General features: G+C 38.2%; 1 protein-coding gene across 18 annotated transcripts in view; it reads right to left on the bottom strand.

Annotated features, from left to right (window-relative positions):
- The window catches only part of TENM1 (teneurin transmembrane protein 1), a 1,403,901-nt gene that overhangs the window by 105,153 nt on the left and 1,278,769 nt on the right, over positions 1–19,979 (bottom strand). For all 18 annotated transcript variants that reach the window (XM_073361279.1, XM_073361281.1, XM_073361273.1 and 15 more), the window contains 4 exons: positions 17,845–17,964; positions 14,619–14,880; positions 10,650–10,917; positions 6,840–6,983 (listed from right to left, as the gene is read on the bottom strand). In XM_073361279.1, coding sequence (XP_073217380.1) covers positions 6,840–6,983; positions 10,650–10,917; positions 14,619–14,880; positions 17,845–17,964 — 794 coding nt within the window. The remainder of the gene's footprint in view (positions 1–6,839; positions 6,984–10,649; positions 10,918–14,618; positions 14,881–17,844; positions 17,965–19,979) is intronic.

The following is a 19,979-nucleotide window of genomic DNA, read 5'->3' as shown; positions in this document are numbered from 1 at the left end:
AAAGCATGGCCAGATCTTTCAACCAGTATATTAAAAGGTTCTAAGAACCTTCCCCGATTCTAAACATCTCCACTCTCTGAGATATTTTAAAAACTGGGATCATGATGAGAAGTCAGGATTGGTTAACACTCTAACAAATCAACTATTAATTGAAGTACTATCTGATTTCTTAGGGATTACTATGTAAATATTCATTTTATTCATACATTTTTATTGGGTAGCAGATGAATTTCTTAAACACTTTGAATATTTAATTAAGGGAAATTAATAGCAGGACTGCTCTGTGTTTTTCAGAAAGGGCATCAAACTGCAGTATACAATCACCTTTCAAATTTAAATAAGAGATGCTTGATAATAATGTATAAAAATGTTGGTGACTGCAGCACAACTGTGTTAAAAGTGGAAGAGTAATTCCAGTGAGTGAACTTCTTACCAGTGAGAATGTAATATGCCCTGCCATAAAGAGGAAAACAGCTTTCTAAGATGTCAGTATTTCAGCACTGCATTTCAGGATATATCATTCAAAAATCTTTCCGATTATTAGGTTGGTAATACCAGATCCAGTACTAACATCATTTTCTCAGGTAGACATCATTTTTTTATAACAATATAGCAATACAGCTAACAATTACCCTCAAAATGACATGTTATTACTAGACATAGCAATTTTCAAACTGAAGATAGGTATTCTTTTGATACAGCAATTCCAAAATTCCCTGTTTCTATTAGAAAGCCCAGTAGGCCATCAAATAAGAAGAGTGATTAAAGGAAATAAAACACAAATGAATGTAGTTTCTGACTACATTGGCACAACTGATGGCTTGCCTTCCTATGTGGCATTGCAGTATCAGTATATGATATTGCCCTTTCTGGGTAAAGCTGAAACAAAAAAATGTACATAAACACTTTGTGTTGTAAAAAGAAAAGGAGGACTTGTGGCACCTTAGAGACTAACCAATTTATTTGAGCATAGGCTCACGAAAGCTTATGCTCAAATAAATTGGTTAGTCTCTAAGGTGCTTTTCTTTTTGCGAATACAGACTAACACGGCTGTTACTCTGGAACTTTGTGTTGTGCTATTTTCAGCTTTTGAAAATATAGATCATGTTGAAGACTTCTTTAATTGTTGTTGTTCCAAGAATAGGTTTCACCTGCCTATGCATGACACCACACCATTCAACCTTGCTCCAGCTATTAACCCCAATTTCTCATCAAATTTTAGTTCAAGAATGCATTATTCTTCCGATAGATCTCTTCTACCTCACTCCATAGCCCACCTGAATCTGCTTGCTATGTAAAATGATCCAAGAATCACAACAATGGGCCTGATTCTGAATTGAAGAATACCAGTTTAACACCCATGCAACTCCATTTACTTCAGTGGAGTTACTCCTTATTTATACAGTGCAATTTAGATCAGAATCAAACGCAATGAGTATTATGCATGCATGAAGCCAAAAGGGTGCTAAGCATTCAGGAATTTTGGGGTATATCTCCTCTGCAATTAGAGGTGTGACACACACAAACCTAACTAGCACAAGTACCAACGTCTCTAAAGCAATGGCAGTATGAATGTCAGTGTGCGCTCTGAAGCTCATGCTGCCATGGTTTCACGGCTCTCGGCACTCATGCTGGTTAGATTAAAGCCAGCGCGATTATTCTACACATGCTGCAATCAGACTTCCAATTGCAGCGTCGACATACCTTTAGACATAAACAGGGGAAACCTGCTTGTGCTGGATGGCGGATAAGGGATACATTTGGCTACTCTAGATTGTCCTTAAAGTACGATGGTGGTCCAAATCTAGTGCTCACAGTTCCCCTTGTTTAGAAGTTGTTTTGTGGCTTGCAAATAAGTTTGAAGTGAAAATTCCCCTTGGAAGCCAGTGGGTGGTGCTTTATGCCGATATCAAAGCAGAATCCATTTTTCAAACTTATTTATGAACAACAAGGGTCGGAATACATCTCTGTCCTTGGAGTTTAGGGTTGGTATATAAAAGGAGCTTGGATATATGCAAGTATAATCAATGGAAATTTATGTCTTCTCCCTCCCACCAGTAAAAATCACCGAGCTCACAGGAAATGCTGGCCTTTGTTTGAGGCTAAAAATGTAAAGACAATTTTTTATATGTTTCAGACAAACAATATATAATTAGGGCTCGGGAGAGTTTGTTTTGCTTTTATTCAATTTAAGCATGTACATAACTTTAGACACATGAGTAGTCTTTCTGGCTTCAATCAGTGCTTTGCTAGACCAGAGCCAGAGTTACTGTATCTGTAACTTCAAAGTATAAAGTCCCTTTAAAAGGGACAAAAACTCATTCAACACACTCTCCCATCTGAAGAAAAATCCACTTCAAAGGATACACTGAAAAATATTGGTTATTGGGGTATTCATTTGCATTTGTGAGTTGTCTGGGTATTTCAAAAGGACTTTATGCCTTCAGGAGCTAGCATGTACATGTGTATTTGTTAACTGATTATGACAAATAGTCTGAAGATTCTGCATGTTGGAAAAAATGGCAAAAAACTTTGATGAAAAACATTTCAGAATAGAATCATCAGGAATCCAGAATGATCAAATCTTGTTTTCTGAATCAGAAAAAGAAAACTAGGGGACAATAAACATGGCCTTAGTGTAACTGAGAGGAAAATATGATCAGTTATCTATGTTAATACAACACACTTATTGGCTCAAAAAGAGTATGTGTTTAAAAAGTCAGGGTTTCCAGGGGAGAATGTGGGGAGACAACTGGGAGTGATGGACAGGCTTTTCACTTCAAGGATGCCACAATCAATCATGAAATATCTTTACAGAAAGAAAAGAGGCCCTTACTTCCTAGAATAGTAAGATGCCTTGTATGTCTTATGGTTTGCCTAAAGCAATGTTTGTATCAATAAGATTTAGAGCTGGGAACAGATTCATGAAATGTATTTCTGCATAAAGGTATATATTTTCACTGTTTTTCTGTTATGGAATTTAAACTTGTGCTTGTAAATATCCATATTCTGAATCTCACTAAGTAACACATATGGGGGATTCACTGCATCATGGGGTATGCATCATAGTGTTAGCTTGAGGTACACCTTGAGTTTTGTCCCTCACCCAACTCCTGTTCACACACACAAATCTTTAACTTGAGTTAAGTGGCACTTTAAGTTCAAGCTAGCTAGCCCTTCAGGAGTGGGGTTGGAAGTGGTTTGAACCTCCAGTGCTGCTGATGCTAGAGCTGGTAAAGTAGTGGGGATGCAGCAGCTCCCTTTAAAGCAACTCATCAACTGCTCATCCAATCATGCTGTGTAACTTGAGAGTTGTTTCACAACATGGTTGCTTTGGGAAGATATACTCTGCAATAAAAGACCAGCGGCTGGCCTGTGTCAGCTGAGTCACGCTTATGGGGCTTAGTCTGCAGGGCTATAAAGTAGCAGTGTCGATATTCGGGCTCAGGCTGGAGCCTGGGCTCTGGGACCACGACAGTGGAAGGTCTTAGAGCCTGGGCTTCATCCCAAGCCTGAACAGCTACACTGCTATTTTTAGCCCCACAGCCTGAGCCCCATGAGCCGGAGTCAGCTGACCTGGGCTCTGAGACTTGATGACGTGGGTTTTTTATCACAGTATAGACATACACTTTCATTCAAGCTAGGCCCTTGAGTTAGGCTAGCTTGAGTGGATTAACTCAAATACAGTAACTCAAGCTAACTGTTGCAGCTCTTAAGACCCCGTAGAAGGGTTCTAATGGCAGAAAGTCTGCTGGGGGAGAAGGCTGTAGTGGCAGGATTGCAAATTCCTCTCCATCAGTGGGCCTACCCAGGGCCACGAAAGCCCAAAAGGTGTGTGGCACTAGCTGAAAAGAAGGGATGGCTAGAATGGCTAGTGGATGCCTCATCAGATTGCCTCAGCAAACTCCATTCAACTACAAAAAGCCCCACTATTGCTAATAGGTTCAGGTCATATTAAATTCATGCTATTTTTCTGTCAGTGATAAGCAAAAAAAAAAAGTTAGGCAATTTTTTTAGTTATTTCTGCCACTTGCAATCATGACAAAAACATCAAACTGAAGAATCAACAACTCAGACTTCTAATATGCATACAATATTATTCAGTCAACAGCAGCTCTAATCAACTGAAATATATGTGTATAGCTGATCAAATCAAGTGTTTTTAATGTTAAGGTGAAATGAAAGTTACATAAGGACTATTTGCAGTAAAGTACCATAACTTTTTACATTTTAATTGTGTTCCCAATGCTATTCCTGTAGTTTGGATTAACTGGATTGTGACAGCATTTCAAAAAGAGAAAGTAAATTCCATACCCGTGAAAGGTTCACACTTACATCCCTGCAGAGTGAATGCTTTATTTTAATTAAATACAAAAAGATCTCAATAAATTAATTCCTGAGAAGGCTACTCCACACTTATGCCTTTCATTTCTCTCACACTGACATGGAGCATAAGCTTGAATTTTACAGTGACTGTTTTAGGTTTGAATCACAACTTTACCCTTGTTTAAAATCTGTGTTTTGCATGGCTGAAACCAAAGACCTTTTCTTGACCTTTTGGCTGAGATCAAGTGATATATTATTTATTTTGGAGCTTTTTGCTAATGAACTTAAATATCTAGTTTGTCATCTATTTGTGGGACTATATTTTACTTTGGTAGGCATATGAATTCTACGATTTAATAATTAATTCCCCATATTTGACTAGTATGACCCTAAAGCAGTTTCTCTGACAGTTCACATGCAGGAGCTTTATGGGAATGATCAAGATCAACTGCACTGAAGTCTTTCCTGTGATTTCAGTAGGCTTTGGATCAGACCTTATGCCCTGATTCAGGTATGTACTTAAGCCTATGCCCTAACTTTACACATATAAGTAGGCCCATTGACTTCACTGGCACTAGTTGTGCTTAAAGTTAAACATGTGCTTACATACATTCCTGGATCAGTGCCTTTGTAAAGAAAGGACAAAGGTGAGAACAATTGCCTCTAGTTTAAGTCTCGATCTTGCCTAGCTCTGTGCAGATGTGTAAGGTGGGAGGGAAGGCAGAAGAAGCTTCCCATCCCCACTTAAAATCTAGGTACAAGGGTTAGTCACCCAGAATTCTTGCAGTCACAAAGCACAAGGATTGCTTGAGGTTAGTGCTAACAGGCAGAAGAGGTTAGCACAGGCTGCATCCTTTCAAAGGACGTAAAAGGCTTGTTGGGACTACGCAGCCCAGCATTTGCAGAAACTGTGTCTCATGAACAGTATCTGTGGGAGCGACCAATGGACAGTTCATCCTTATGTGCCCTGTGCTCTAGGAAGTGGCTGAAAAGCCACAATTTAACCTCAAATGTTTACTACTCATAATTGTGTATTGTATAATGTCTCATAAATATTTTAGTGTCTGTGTGATGAATTAGAAGGGGCGGCATTACAGTAAATGCTAAGGTCAGACATTCATATAAACTGGAGCTATAAAAGAAAGTATTCCCAAGAACTCAGTTTTGAAACTAAACTTTTTAAGTGGCAAACTGGCACTAGGATGTGGACTATGGGGCTCACAGCTGGGGGGCTGGACTGACTGAGGTCAGATTTCTCTTTGTGTTAAATGTCAACACCTGGCATTTAAAAAAAGTCAATCTATACAAACCAGTAAGGTGGGTATGAAAGAACCACTACTTAAAATGTCAAACTATTTCAAATCAAAACCTTGATAATTTACAAACTAAACCTGACCTTTTTCATTTGGAATATTTACACTACAGTTGTACATTTGACATCAGAATTTATGAAATCCTGACAGCTTTACATCTGTGCATAAATCTGGGTTACAGTTATTTGCAGTTGGAAACAGATTTTAGTGGACAGATTCTTAGCTGGAAAATTGGCAGAGCTCTACTGAAGCTAGTGCTAAGCTGATTTGCACCAGCTGAGACAGTGATCCTAGGTTTTTCTCTCCCAAGGAATGTAACATGTCCATTTATTTGCAAATTCATATTCATTCTCAATACTGTAACTCACTGTAACTGTATTAATTTGATAATTTAAATCCACTAAGAATAGTTCCTAATTATAGCTGATTGGGTGGAAACCATAAAATAATAGGTATGAGAAAACAGATTAAAGTCTCACTGTCTGAGGGAATAAATCAGGAGGGCAAAATAAATGAGGAGATTCTTTGCTTTTGTGTGTGTGTGTGTGCGTGTGCGCGCTTGTGAAAGGTGCTAGACTGCTGATCGGGAGAGTAAAGTATTTTATTAATCCACAGCTTGGATACCGAGTGAGCAGCAGTTCAAGCTTGCACACTGTCCTGGCCAGATGAGTCTATACCGAATGGAAGCACCACTTCCAGAAAACCAGTTTTTAGCTCAATTTCTATGCATATTTGATCCTTAGTTCCACTGGTGAGACTGCCAATAATTATGCTAATTAAAGCCAGCTATAGCGGTGAGTTTGTGGCATAGATACTTGTCCACTGAGAAGACAACACACCATCAATTCTTTTCACACAGACCAGCAAACAGGAGCAACATTCAATCCCTACTATCTTAGATTGGATTCAAAACAACAACCTAGAGGTATAAAGTTCTATATCCTATATTAGTATTCTCTTATCCAGCCTAATGAAAAAAATACATTTACATGATTTTTATTTATGCCTGATAGCTAAGACACACACAAAAATATTTTCAGCGGGTGGATAAATGTGCAGTTCCCAAAAAAGAAAGTTGCACACTCCAAGAATAAAACATTAATGAAATGTTTAATGAAAAATTAAACATCTAAATTCTTCATCACCATCTTGAAAATATATTCCTGTCCAACATATCTGATTGATAACTGAAGGACTTACCACTCTGTGGATTCAATATATGGTGTTTGTTTATGGACCAACCCCCCAGATTCGAAGCATCCATCTCAAAAGCCTGCAGGATAGCTGTCCTTTTCTCCCACAGAATAAAATCATGGCAGGTTTCGTATTCATATCCTACTGACACTGCAAACAAATGATGAGATGTTAGACTGTTTTTCTTTCATGTATTATATATTTTTTCCATACCAGTTTTTATATCTACCTGTCAGTAATGAGGTTCCTATGCTGGCTCCTGCATTTGATTTTGATTTTTATTGTTTGAGGCTACAAAAAAAGTCTGAGAGATTATCAATTCCTTTGATAGTCATGGTTACCTTAGTTTCAAAGTAAAGTTTCTTCTAAGTCTATCCCTATAGTATCAATTATGTACTGGCTTTTGCATGTGTGTATCTTTTTTTCCCCAGTGAAATTTGTCCAACTTGCTCAATAGCATCTCCCTTAACTAAATGAACTATTGCTAAATTAAAAGAGTCCTGTTTTGTTCAAGGAGGGAGGGTGGAGATTCAATTCCACTTGACTCATCTTTTTCCTTTGATACATGTAAGAATGTTGGCAGTGATTTGTCACCAATTACCCCCTCTTTCTAGAACTCCAGTGAACCTTAGGTGCTCCACTTCAAACCTGAGGTCTTGTGTCATAATTGTAGCAAGTGATATGTTGGCTTGTTTGTAAGGAAAACGTTTTATCGGAACATAACAGACTTTTCCCACTACTCTCTGGAGCTTCTCATCAGTTTATCAAAAAGAAGCCTCTGCTTTTGCTACTAAACTTTCTGACTCCTGAATTCATATTCCCTTGCCTCCTGTTAACGTCACTGCATGTTCAAAGCTTTACAGGCATCAGCTCATTACGCTATGGACCCAGCAGCTGCCTTGTCCATCCTTTGCAATTTAAAGAGGCCCCAGCAGCTAAAACAACACTGCTGTTATACTACTGCTCATTCTGAATCTACAGATTTGGCCACAGCACTGATTATTTCTCCCCAAACTGCCTCTGCCATTCTGTTACTGGGATTATTCATCAAGTGTCAATATCAGAACAAGTGCTTTTCTAGGTGTTAATGTAAGAAGGAAGAGAAAAGAGAAGATTTTAGTATGAAGCAACTTTGCTGACAATTTATCACCTAAATTATAGGGTCTTTTCTTCAGTCACACACTTCACAAGTTCAGCCCAGGTCAGGCATACATACTGTCCACAACGCTAAGGAATAGTCCAGAGTTGCAGACACCCTCTGGGGCAGATTCTCAACTGGTGTAAACTGCTATAGTTCCATTGAACTCAGTGGGAGTTTAACTCACTTTAATGGAGCTATGGCAGTTTATACCAGCTGAAGATCTGCTCCTGGATGTCTATAATGGAGCACATGCTAGGATCATGGGTGACAATGTAATACTTCTACTACTATTCTCTGCCCACATCTGAAATTCTGGATTGCCAAATGTTCCTAAAGCTCATTATCTGCTCAGTCACAACTTCATTGTCTTCTTCTCTTTGGCCCTTCTGGCTAGTAGCATTTGGATACCCCCTTTTATACGCTAACTTTATATATCTAAGAATGAGCCACATGCTTTAACTCTGTTTTATTTCCATTGTTAAAAAATCTTTTAGAACCAGTTTTTCCAGAGAGAGGAGTACTATTATATATTTTTTCTAACCCTTCGATTTTAAGAAGAAACTCTGTTGTTATAATTTCTGCTGCAGATGTAAGATCAGGAACTTTCTTCAATGTGCAAGACTTGGAGAGTAGGGAAATGCCACCAAATATTTCTCTAAAACCCCCACCAAAAAACTCCAGGTCCTTCCATGCATATGAGTACCTTCAGAAAGTCTGTTTTTTTCTAAGAGACCACTTTTTCTGGATAGACTACTATAGTAAATCATTATGTAATTGTTGCCAATAATCCTGAAGAAAAATGAAAGTGTTTATAGGGTTTATAATATTAAACACAGATGGTTATATTCCTGAGCTTATAGGACTTCAATCTGCTGTAATTTAATGTAATTAAAATGAAGTCTGAGCAGAATGTATTATTAAATATTGGTAATACACCAACACAGGGAATTATTTTGACAAAATTCACATAATGAATGCAGAAGAGGGTCCCAGACTACTTCGATCTGTCAAATTAAATAAGGCTTTATCAGAATCTTACAAACCAAGTTAACAATGCACTTACATATAAAGATTCTTGCTTCTGTTTTGCAAGAAGCATAATTAAAATAAACTTTAAATGAAATCAGGCTTTGAACCGCAAATAAATAAATAAATAAATAGGCATTATTTTATAGTGCTTCATGGACCGGTTTTATTCTTGTTTCCCTTGATAAATGATTTGCTAGGATTTAGCAACTCAATGTACCTTTTTCTGACATCTCTAACATAGTTATTTGGTTTAAAGTCTAGAAATATGTTGGACAAGGGTGGACTTCATGATTACTGGATTTCAAATAATCTGGAAGGGAATTAGCATATTTAACTGTTCTGTACTATATTTATTAGTATTAACATATTTACTGCTATTTCATGTCATTTTCAGACATCCTACATTTTATAACAACAAAATTCCATAATATTGTTGCTGTCTATTATATTATATGTACATATGGAAAAATGAACAAATAGGTTATAACTCAGAAGAGAAATCTCAACTCATTTAATTCCATTCTTTGTTATACAAGTTGATATAGGAATCTATATGGTATAAGCAGTTAGGGAGAGATTCTGCCACTCCTACTCACACTGAATAAGACTTTACTCTATGGTAGATCTCTATATCGGCTGTACAGTGTGAATAATGTTCCCCTAAGATAGCATTTGTCCACTTTTGAACACACATTTGAAAGAGCGGATAGTCATAGTATTATCCTTTGCAGATGTCAATGAGACTATTTATGGAGCAAGATACTACTCACTGTAAGTGGCAGAATGTGGCCCCTAATTATTTTAATATTTTAGAGTCTGATCCTGCAAACACTTATCATTGTGAGTAGCTCCACAGACTTCAAAACCTACTGAAATCCCACTGAATTCAATTGGACTACTCACAATAGTAAGCACTACCGGAATAGTAAATACACTGATAGGAAGTGTTTGCAATAGCAGGTCATTAAACACAATACACCATCCTTGATTAAAAATAATAAAAAACATTCAAGATCAAATAGCAAAATTCATGTGAAAATACTTTGGATAAATTAAATGCATTTTACTTCAGTTATAGTATTTTCACATAGAAGCATTCTGTCATAAATCAGGGACCACTACTTGGATAACTTTAAAATCTAAAAAACTAAAATAAAAGGACCCCAAAAAGTATGGATGATTTCTATGTACACCTTTTGAAATAACAAGTCAAGAAGTTAACAGCTTCAGACATCAAATATAATAAGCAAAGATACCTAAAAGTTAGCATTTAGTAAATTCTAACTGGAAATGACATTTTAAAAGTCACTGCCAAAAAAAAATGACGGAGGCAATGACACACTGAAGGTCACAGTGAGAATGTACATTACAAACACAGGGATAGCTATATAGGTACCCACTAGTATGTAACCATTATGAGACAGGAGAAAGAGACTTTTGAACTAGAGATGCCCCAAAAACCCCCCAGAAATGTGGCTTTAAAAAGAGAAACGCGAGGAATTAGAAAAATGCTTCCTAGATAATCACATTCCAATTGGCTAAAGCTGCAATTAATTTAGATACACTATATATCAGCAGAAGTGTAAACAGTATTTTTCCTTCAAATGTATTACTACTACTAATTACACTGAAGTAACTCAACATACCTGTTGCCTCTGCCAGACCAGACACCTTCTGTCCATAAATGTCTGTCTTGTTCCAGGCAAACGCGTAGACCAGGTTTGCAGCAGCAGGAAACCATTTCTGAACTAGCCGCCCTTCAACAGCAACTGTAAGATGCACTTTCATCATTCCAGGAGGGATGGCTGCATGTGTCAAAATAATGCGGAGCAAGGTTTTATATCCAGGGGTTCGACTGCTGAGGTAACTGAGCTTCACAAAGCTAGAAGGAATTGGGATTTCCTCCTGGACCACCTAGAAGAACCCAACAGTTGTACACACTGTTATTAATGATATTCATGCCAAGGAAAAGGGCAAAGTTTTGTATTCCAAATCATGATGTTTTCTAAGAAACCTAGGCACCACTGAAAATTGACTTCCTTGACCCCTGCCCTGCCTCTGCCCGGCATATTTTGGTCAGGAATAATGCAAGATCTTCAGCATCATCCAAAGCTGCACAGTGTCTGAAAGATCACACAGGTGGAAAACAGGTAATTTGTCTATACTTTGTTAAGGAGGCCCCATCTCTTTTCTAACTCTTCTTTGTCTCTAACGTTTGCACAAAATATTACTTTTGCCTTAAGTTTTTGGTCAAATTTGTGATAACAATTATTCTCTTGAGTACTAATCTCGTCTAAATCCACTAACCTCAGTTGTCCTAGAGTTGCAGGTTGACTTTGGAGAGGACATCTCATTTGGTTAATTAATTTTTGGACCTAACAATAATTAAATAAATACATATTTTAAACTCACCTTGGGCCATATTGTGTGTTTAAGGCACTACCCTGGGTTGGCTGCTCCATCTTAGAGGGACCTCAGGAAGGAGCCATGCCTTCCTGAGCATCACAATCCTTTCCAGAGCTACTTAGTGTGCAGGGGGACAGCAAAGACTACAGGCTGGTAGGAGGCGGAAGGTGTTGTGGCTTTGACCTTTTGAGATATGTGGGCGCTGGAGGCTACTAGGAGGGATTAGCCCTTGTGTTTCCTTGAATGGAGGCGATGCTGTTGTGGCAGTCCTTGGTGCAGGGTGTGCAAGGGAATGAGGAAAACTCCTTGCACACTCTCTGCTACACTCATGCAAGGCCCACTCACAATTTGATCCTGTTTTGTAAATTTAAATGCTGCAGGCTGTGATTTTAGCATGTCTCATATCATTACTAATGAGCCAGTCTGCCACAATGTTAAATCAACACAATCTGGAAAAATACAAATGGTGCTTTGTTTATTTTTCCTGGTTATTCCAGCTCACTTTTTGTTTCCTTAATAACAAATCGTTTCAGTTTCAAACACCTTCTATTACCGTATAGCTATAACAACACTGTCTCCGCTGTGTATAACAACACAATACTGCAGTACCATTGGAGGTCTGCCAGCACTTGTCGTTTCAACATATGAAATGTGCTGTTGGCAGGGAATTGCTGATCCCTTGATTATTCCCTGTCCTTCCTGCTGACATCCCAGCTGCCTCCTCTGTCATGCATCTAATATCAGTTGGTTCTAAACTTTCCTTCCTCTAAAACAGGGGACTAGTAATAGATATTCATATAAAGTACATTTTAGTATTTCGCTCTCTTCTATCCCAAACCAGGGGATTAGGAGCAGTTGCTCAGTGAATATACTGTTGTGACCCTAACAGCATCCCAGTGCCACTTTTGTCAGAATCTCTATCTAATAGGTATTGTGTAAGCTATCACTGGAAAACCAACAACACACTGATCATTAATATTCTTGTGTGGTATATGTATGGCAAACACCCAAAAGACTACAGAAATTGGAAGGAAATATGGGACTAAAATGTATTTAAACTAGACAAATCTGGAGAGTGGGTAAACAGGTTTTTCCAAACAAAGGAAAGGCTGATGCCTCCCTCCAGAAAATGCAATCACAGACAACTGGCGATCACAGTCAAGTGGCCATTCATTGGCATATCAGAGACTGCAGGGATAGATTAACTTGAATTGTAGAAAGCACCAGCGAGGAAAAAACCAGCATGGAACCTTCTCCATCAGACTCAATGGCATCTTTCCTCACAGCTGGGGCACTGGACTTTGAGAAGAATATATTTCAAAAGTTCTCTGGACTATAGAAGAGAGGGGCAAAGAACCCCAAGTGATCCTGTACCTAAGATTACAAAGAAACCAAGAAGTTTGGATTTTGTGGAAGATGCTGACCAAGAGTGTGGTCAGTTATTTTGCTAGTAGAAGGAGTGTTAAGAACCTTATCTTGGACCAAGATTGTGGTTTTGCTAAGTTTTAGTCCCTATCAAGTGTTTTTCACTTTTATTTGCACATAACTATTTCTGACTTTACCCTTTACATTTGACCTCTCTTTTTGTTAATAAACTTGTTTTACTTTTAATCTAAACCATCCCAGTACTGTGTCTGAATTGAAGGGATTGTCAACTCCAGTTAAAGCAACACACTGCTGTGTTTTTGCCTCTTTAAAGAGCAAGAGACCATATTACTTCCCTAAATGTTCCAGTAGAGGGCTGGACATTTCAAGGCAGATGGTTTTGGGGAAATTCAGGACTATGGCTATGATGTAACAAACAGGCTGCTGGAGTCAGAGTTGCTGAACCAGGGCTGCTTATCATATAGATACCCAGAGCATGCTTGTATGCTGGCTGGGAGCGTCCAGACAGGAAGCTGCAGCAGTAGAGCATTTTAAGGCACTCAGGGTTAGAGGACAAGTGACGACACAACTTCTCGCTGATTTGGGCTGCACCCTGACATGTGATAACTGTATATAGCAATTCCGATACTTGGCTAGTAAAAAAAATACTGGAATCTCTTATGTGGAAGGGTGTGACATAGTTCTTTTACTACCTTGTATCAGCTCTTTTTAACCTGTGCCCATTAGTTTATCCCATTCTATTCAGTGGAGACAGGAATGTAACTATACAGCCACAGCACAGCCACTAGAAGGCTGAGATAGTATGATGTTTTATCATTACTTACAGGCGAAAGTGACAGAATTCAACTAGAAGGGTTTTCTATCTAATAAAGAAATTAATGAGGCCCTTTTTAGGGAGCAATGCAATTTTTTAATACAGAAAAGGTTGGATGGAAAATATTTATACCCACAGATAACCTCCAAAATATCTATAGCACTGAATAACCTTGCTTTGATGTCATTCCCAGAAGTACATCCCTGGGAAGGGAACATCATCACAGCAGGAAGCAATCAGGGTATTCCAGTGTCCTTTTTTACAGCAGCACTTTCAGGACTTCCAGGAATGATGGGAAGACAGTCAGGCATTTACTGATGTCCATCAAATACTAACCCTAACTTGTGCCTCTGAACTTCTGGGTCCGAACATGTAACCACTAAACTTATAAAAAGATCATTCACTTCAGTGGAATCTAGATTTTTCCAAACCTGTATAAAGCTTTCTAAATAGTAGGTTGAAATCCTGGCTCCACTGAAATCAACGGCAAAACTCCCATTGACTTCAACCTGACTGGAATATCACCGCATGTGTTAAATGTTAAGTATTACTACTTCCACTACTAAAACTGCACCTGAAGCATTTCATACCTAACAGTTTTATATGTAAAATCTCTGATTTGCATGTGCAATCATGTTTATGCAGGCAGATTAGGAATCTAATTTACTATGTTATTTGTGCACCCAAATTTTATTTTTTGCATAAGCTATTGCTTGGACTAAAACCTTTGCATACCAATATGTGGATGTGAAAAATTGTGACTGTATATTTAATGGCCAGGTTCAGATCATTTTGAAAATGTAGTAGATGGTAATTAAAATCAACATAATTTACATTTTGTAATAAAAATGGTTTTATGCTAGAAATGTATACTTAATATTATCAAATAACAATGTAGGTTTCATTAACAATGGGTATAAATAGAGATCAGAAAAAAATTCTTACTGTCTTCAAATAGCATATTTTTCTACAATAACACATTCTGTTAATTTGAAAATCTCTCTTTTACCTGAAGCTCTGGAATGACTGTTCCCCTCTCTGGACAGGATCCTCCAAATGTTGTCAGAGGTGAAGGGAGTACAATTGGATTTGGGCTGATAAAGCTAGTGATGTCACAAGATGGTGGGTCCAACTCTGTTCTTTTCATGATAACTTTTTCTATTACAATAAACCTATTCCAAGGCAACCAAAGTGTCCTTTTCTCAGAAATGAAAGGAGATCTGTCAAAGACCAGGGTGACAGAGATACCTCCAATAGCCACAAGGTCAAAACTGAAGAGACAAAACAAAACACATTGTCTTATAGTTTCCTTTACAACATTAACACAGCTTGCAGCAAATGACTACCAAAAATTCCATATGGAACCCCACTCTAACTATTAATTTGCTATGTGAAACAACTCCAATATTATCTTTCTAATTCCAATTGTGAGGCCAGGTGGTGCTTTCGCTCTATATCCCTACTCCAAGAATTCATCACATGTAAGGTGAGATACTTCACTACAATTTGTTCACTCTTCCTCCAGTGTTTACCTACTAAAAACACTCACATTTAACAACTGTGTAGAATTACTCCTGGCCTGTATGTGAAGAAACTCCTGAACCACACAATGACTGCTACTCAGATTGTGTGTGTACCCAGCACGTGAAGTAGCTGACTTGGGGCCTCACAATCACCTCATTCTCCAACATACTCTTTTTTCCTGTTTTGCGAGTAGTAAGATGAAGAGGTGGAGTATGCTCAAGAAACATATGGGATTGCAGCCCTACTATTCAATGTGTGGACATTTTGGGAAAGCTTCCCATTAATTTTAGTGAGAACTGAATCAGCTCCTGGATGTGGTACAATGGCAGACCACTACAGGATATACTCAAGGAGCAACTGTGAATAACCCTGTGCAGATTTGCACCCGAAGATAGTGTGAGACAGAAAGCAAGGTACATAATGTCTCAGTTTTCCAAGATTCTGACATCTACAGCCAGGTAATATAAGGTAATGTAAATAGATATTTCACTCACTGTATTATTGAATGCATATATTATGGAGGCCTTTGATGGTAACAAACAGTGATAAGAAGTCAGACTTAATTATGCATATCTCATCACATATCCCAAATGACACAGATTACTCTCAGAGTAAAATATAAGTAACATATTTTAATGCAACAACTCTGTCAGGAGTAGTGTAGATAAAAAATTATAATTAGTAACTTACAACACTGCAATTTTAAAATCAAGAAAATAAGGTAAATAAAATTACTCTCTTCACTATTGTAAATAAGCTATGCTACATACAAATCTTGGAAACTTACCTTTTAGAAGATAAGTTTTATAATGTGGTCAATGACCATAAAGTCTTCAAACAGTCAAACTCCTGCATTAGCCAAAAATTCTGGGGGAAATCATGGCTCCACACCTGCAAGTGGAGGTCCCTAAATGCAATGGAACTGGCCTTGTCCTTAGGGCAGGTTACAGGGAACATATCTCTTGTGTAATACTGAACTCAGCTCATTCTGCCAGGGGTTCTCTGTATGCCATGTGGAAGACATGAGGCGGACAGGAGGAGTTTGACCTGCACAAGTGGGGCACAGGGACAAGCGGATACTGTTGGAGCCATAATGTTGCAATAATGGCTGCAGAGTAGCTGTTTTGCCATTCTCTAGCCTTGGGGAAGATCCACATTTTATACTTGTGTTGCTCTGCTACCATCAGTCAGCTAAAGGAGTGATCTTTACGGCTTCAGAAGAAGCCATTTTCTGACCTCCTCACCGTAAGATAGGAGTGAAGGAGGGGAAACTAGGGGGATCCTGTGTAATTTCAACTATGCAAAACCCCAGGTCAGAGATATCAAGGAGCTTGATAATATGCACAGCTTCAAAATACAGAAGTACTGCAATTTAACAGTAATACTGTCACATTCTGTTCCCATGCGTTCCGGATCTAATCAAGAAAAGGGGGTGAACAGTTAGGTGGCAAAATTTGCGTACGATACAAAATTACTCAAGATAGTTAAGTCCAAAGCTGACTGCAGAGTTACAAAGAAATCTCACTACATTTGGAGGGTGGGTGACAAAATGGCAGATGAAATTCAACGCTGATGAATGCAAAATAATGCACACTGGAAAAATAATCTCAACTATACATACAAAACGATGGGGGCTAAATTAGCTGTTACCACTCAAGAAGGATACCTTGGAGTCACTAGGGAGAGTTAGCTGAAAACCTCTGCCCAGTGTGCAGCAACAGTCAAAAAAACTAATGTTAGGAACCACTAGGAAAGGGATAAGTAATAAGATAGAAATATAATAATGCCAGTATATAAATCCATGGTCTGCCCACACTTTGATACCATGTGAAGTACTATTCGCCCCATCTCAGTAAAGATGCAGAGAAGGGCAACAAAAATGATTGGAGTATGGAATAGTTTCCATATGAGGACAGATTAAAAAGACTGGGACTGTTCATCTTAGAAAAGAGATGACTAAGGGGAGATATGATAGAGTTCTATAAAACTGTGAATAGTATGGAGAAAGTGAGAAGAGAAGTGTTATTTATCTCTTCATACAACACAAGAACCAGGGGTCATCTGATTAAATTAACAGTCAACAGGTTTAAAACAAACATGAGGAAGTACTTTTTCACGCAATGAAGTCAACCTGGGGAACTCACTGCCATGGGATGCTGTGAAGGCCAAAAGTAGAACTGGGTTCAAACAAGAATTAGCTAAATTCCTGGAGAACAGGTCTCTCAATGGCTATTAGACAAGATGGTCAGCGATGGAACCCCATGCTCCAGGTTCACCTAACCTCTCACTGCCAGAAGTTGGGATTGGATGAATGGAGACAGATCACTCAAATTGCCCTGTTCTGTTCATTCCTTCTGAAGCATGTTGCATTGGCCACTATCAGAGACAGGATATTGGGCCAGATGGATCACTGGTCCGACTTGTATGGCCATTCTTATTGTCCTATGTGTTTGAAGGTCTCCACAATATTTTTGTTATTATTTAGGGCTCATGGGTTTTCACTGTCTTCATGCTTTCTTTCCTTCAACTGGTCACCCTACCACAGAAAACTCTAATCACATATGCTGCCTGAACGGAGGACCAGATACTGCCCTCAATCTACAAAGTAAAAAGTGATGTCAGTGGAAATTTTGTGCATGGATGCAAGGTGGCATGTGGTCCTTAGACTAACAATCTCAACTAATGAGAGGCCAGGGATGAAAATGTCCCACCTTCCATCCTGTCGGCTGATGGTGTATCCATAATCACTGTGGTGTAGGAAACTGACATTCACTCCTACCAACGCTGTTCCATCGAATGCTACCACCTGGCCTCGAATTACACAGGCACGTCTGCAATAAGAAAAGTAGAATTTAACATGAAAAAAAAAACAGGTGTGGAGGACATGAAAAAGTGTTCATACTTCATACACTGTGCAACACTTCAGTGCAGGTTAAAGACTGAACAGCTAAGAAGTGGTGACTATGGATTTATAATAGAAATGTGGATAGACCCACAGCATGACTATCCAGATATTTGAAATAGCACTGCTGTACAGAACAAATTTACATACTTCCCCATAATGCCAGGTTTCAGAGCGGTAGCCTTGTTAGTCTATATCAACAAAAAAACCGAGGAGTACTTGTGGCATATCTTCCTAATGTATTTTCCACTGCATGCATCCGATGAAGTGGGTTTTAGCCCACGAAAGCGTATGCCCAAATAAATATGTTAGTCTCTAAGGTGCCACAAGTACTCCTTGTTTTTTTTATACTTTCCCATGAATTCCTAGTATATCATTAGAATATGTAACTTTTCAGCATCAACCTGACTAGCCACTGCATGGAGTTGCGCACAATTAGCTGATAGTATGCAGCTATTATTACTGGCCTGCAGCAAGTTTACTACTAGTGATGTTGGTAAAAAGAAAGAATATAACGTGACTCTCAAATTCCAGTACAGAACAGGCAGTTCATGGAAAAAAATACATTTATCTGTAAACTGGACTAATATGAAGACACAGCTGATATTGAACCACAGAAAGGCACTTTCACAGAATCATTTTTTGGGGTAGGAGTGAGGGTCAGAGGTCAGCATAATATACACTCTTTTAAACCCCACACGTACTGTTTTAGATTCCTGATAGAGTAGAGTAGAGCTGGGCAAATAATGGATTTTTTGCTGGCCAAAAAAAATAAAATAAAGGGTTTTGGGTCAAACTGAAAGCAGAATTTTTTGATTATTTTAGCGAATCAAGATTTTCTGAGTTGGATTGTAACTAAATGTTGCATTTTGATCCGACATTTTTTCTTTTGATTTCAGGTATTTTGAGAAAAGCAAAGTAGTTAGGGTACTCTTTGAGGGTGCTATGGACCCTGGTTCAATTTCCCCTTCTGCCTCATGTGGAGAAGAGATTTGAATGTGAAGTCTCCCACACTGCAGGAGGTCACAGGGATGACAACACCCTGAGGGCATAAAGTTGTTACCTGAGAGACTGTGGCTTTACAAATTAACCCTTTCATGGTGTCGCACCACAGTAGCTAAAATGGATTCTACTTTGTCAGAGTGATTTGAAAGTTGTTGCAATATGCGCAGTTAGAGAGAGATGTTCTGCCATTAATTGATTTTTCTTTCAATATACATAACAGAATTTTACTTCACCCTTCTTTTGTTTTATATATTAATCTGGGCCTGATTGTGATCACACACTGGCAAAAGTCATGAGTAGCTCCATTAAAGTCAATTGTTACACTGGTATAAAAGATCACAATCAGGCCTTCTGTGTATTTAACCAGACTATGCCAGTCTCAATTATTTTGGTTTTGTTAGAACAGCAACCACTAGTTTCTATTGTTTTCTCATATTTTATGGCATCTATAGACTTGTCTTTTCCCTTTTCAATCCTTTTGTTTACTAAGCGTGTTAACTTGAGAGAGAAAGTCTCATAAGAGTCATCATTATTCTGTGCATTATTCTTGCATTCCTGTTTGTTTGTTCATTCTGTTTTTCAATCCGCACAGACTTGTCTTTTGACTCTACTCCTCTTATTTTATGGAGCACACAGATTTGCATGATAACAACTCATCAAAGTCTTCATTATTCCATACATTGTCTTCCTTTTCCTCTGCTCATTCATTTTGCTCCTCATTATCCATAAATAATGTTCATACTTATCTTTCAGCTCTTACTTTTTTTATTCCTCATATTTCATAACCCACACACATTTACAATATGTGATAAAGACTCATAAAACTCATTATTCTACATTTATCTGTATTGAACTCTCTTTGTAATCTATTAGACTTGAAATGTTCTAAGCTTTTCTGTATACTGCTACATTTGTCCTCATTATTTACTGTCTTTCTAG

Source organism: Lepidochelys kempii, chromosome 9 (assembly GCF_965140265.1).
Source record: "Lepidochelys kempii isolate rLepKem1 chromosome 9, rLepKem1.hap2, whole genome shotgun sequence".
NCBI lineage: Eukaryota > Metazoa > Chordata > Testudines > Cheloniidae > Lepidochelys > Lepidochelys kempii.
The sequence above is the reverse complement of the archived record's forward strand: the minus strand, read 5'-3'. Positions and strand labels throughout refer to the sequence as shown.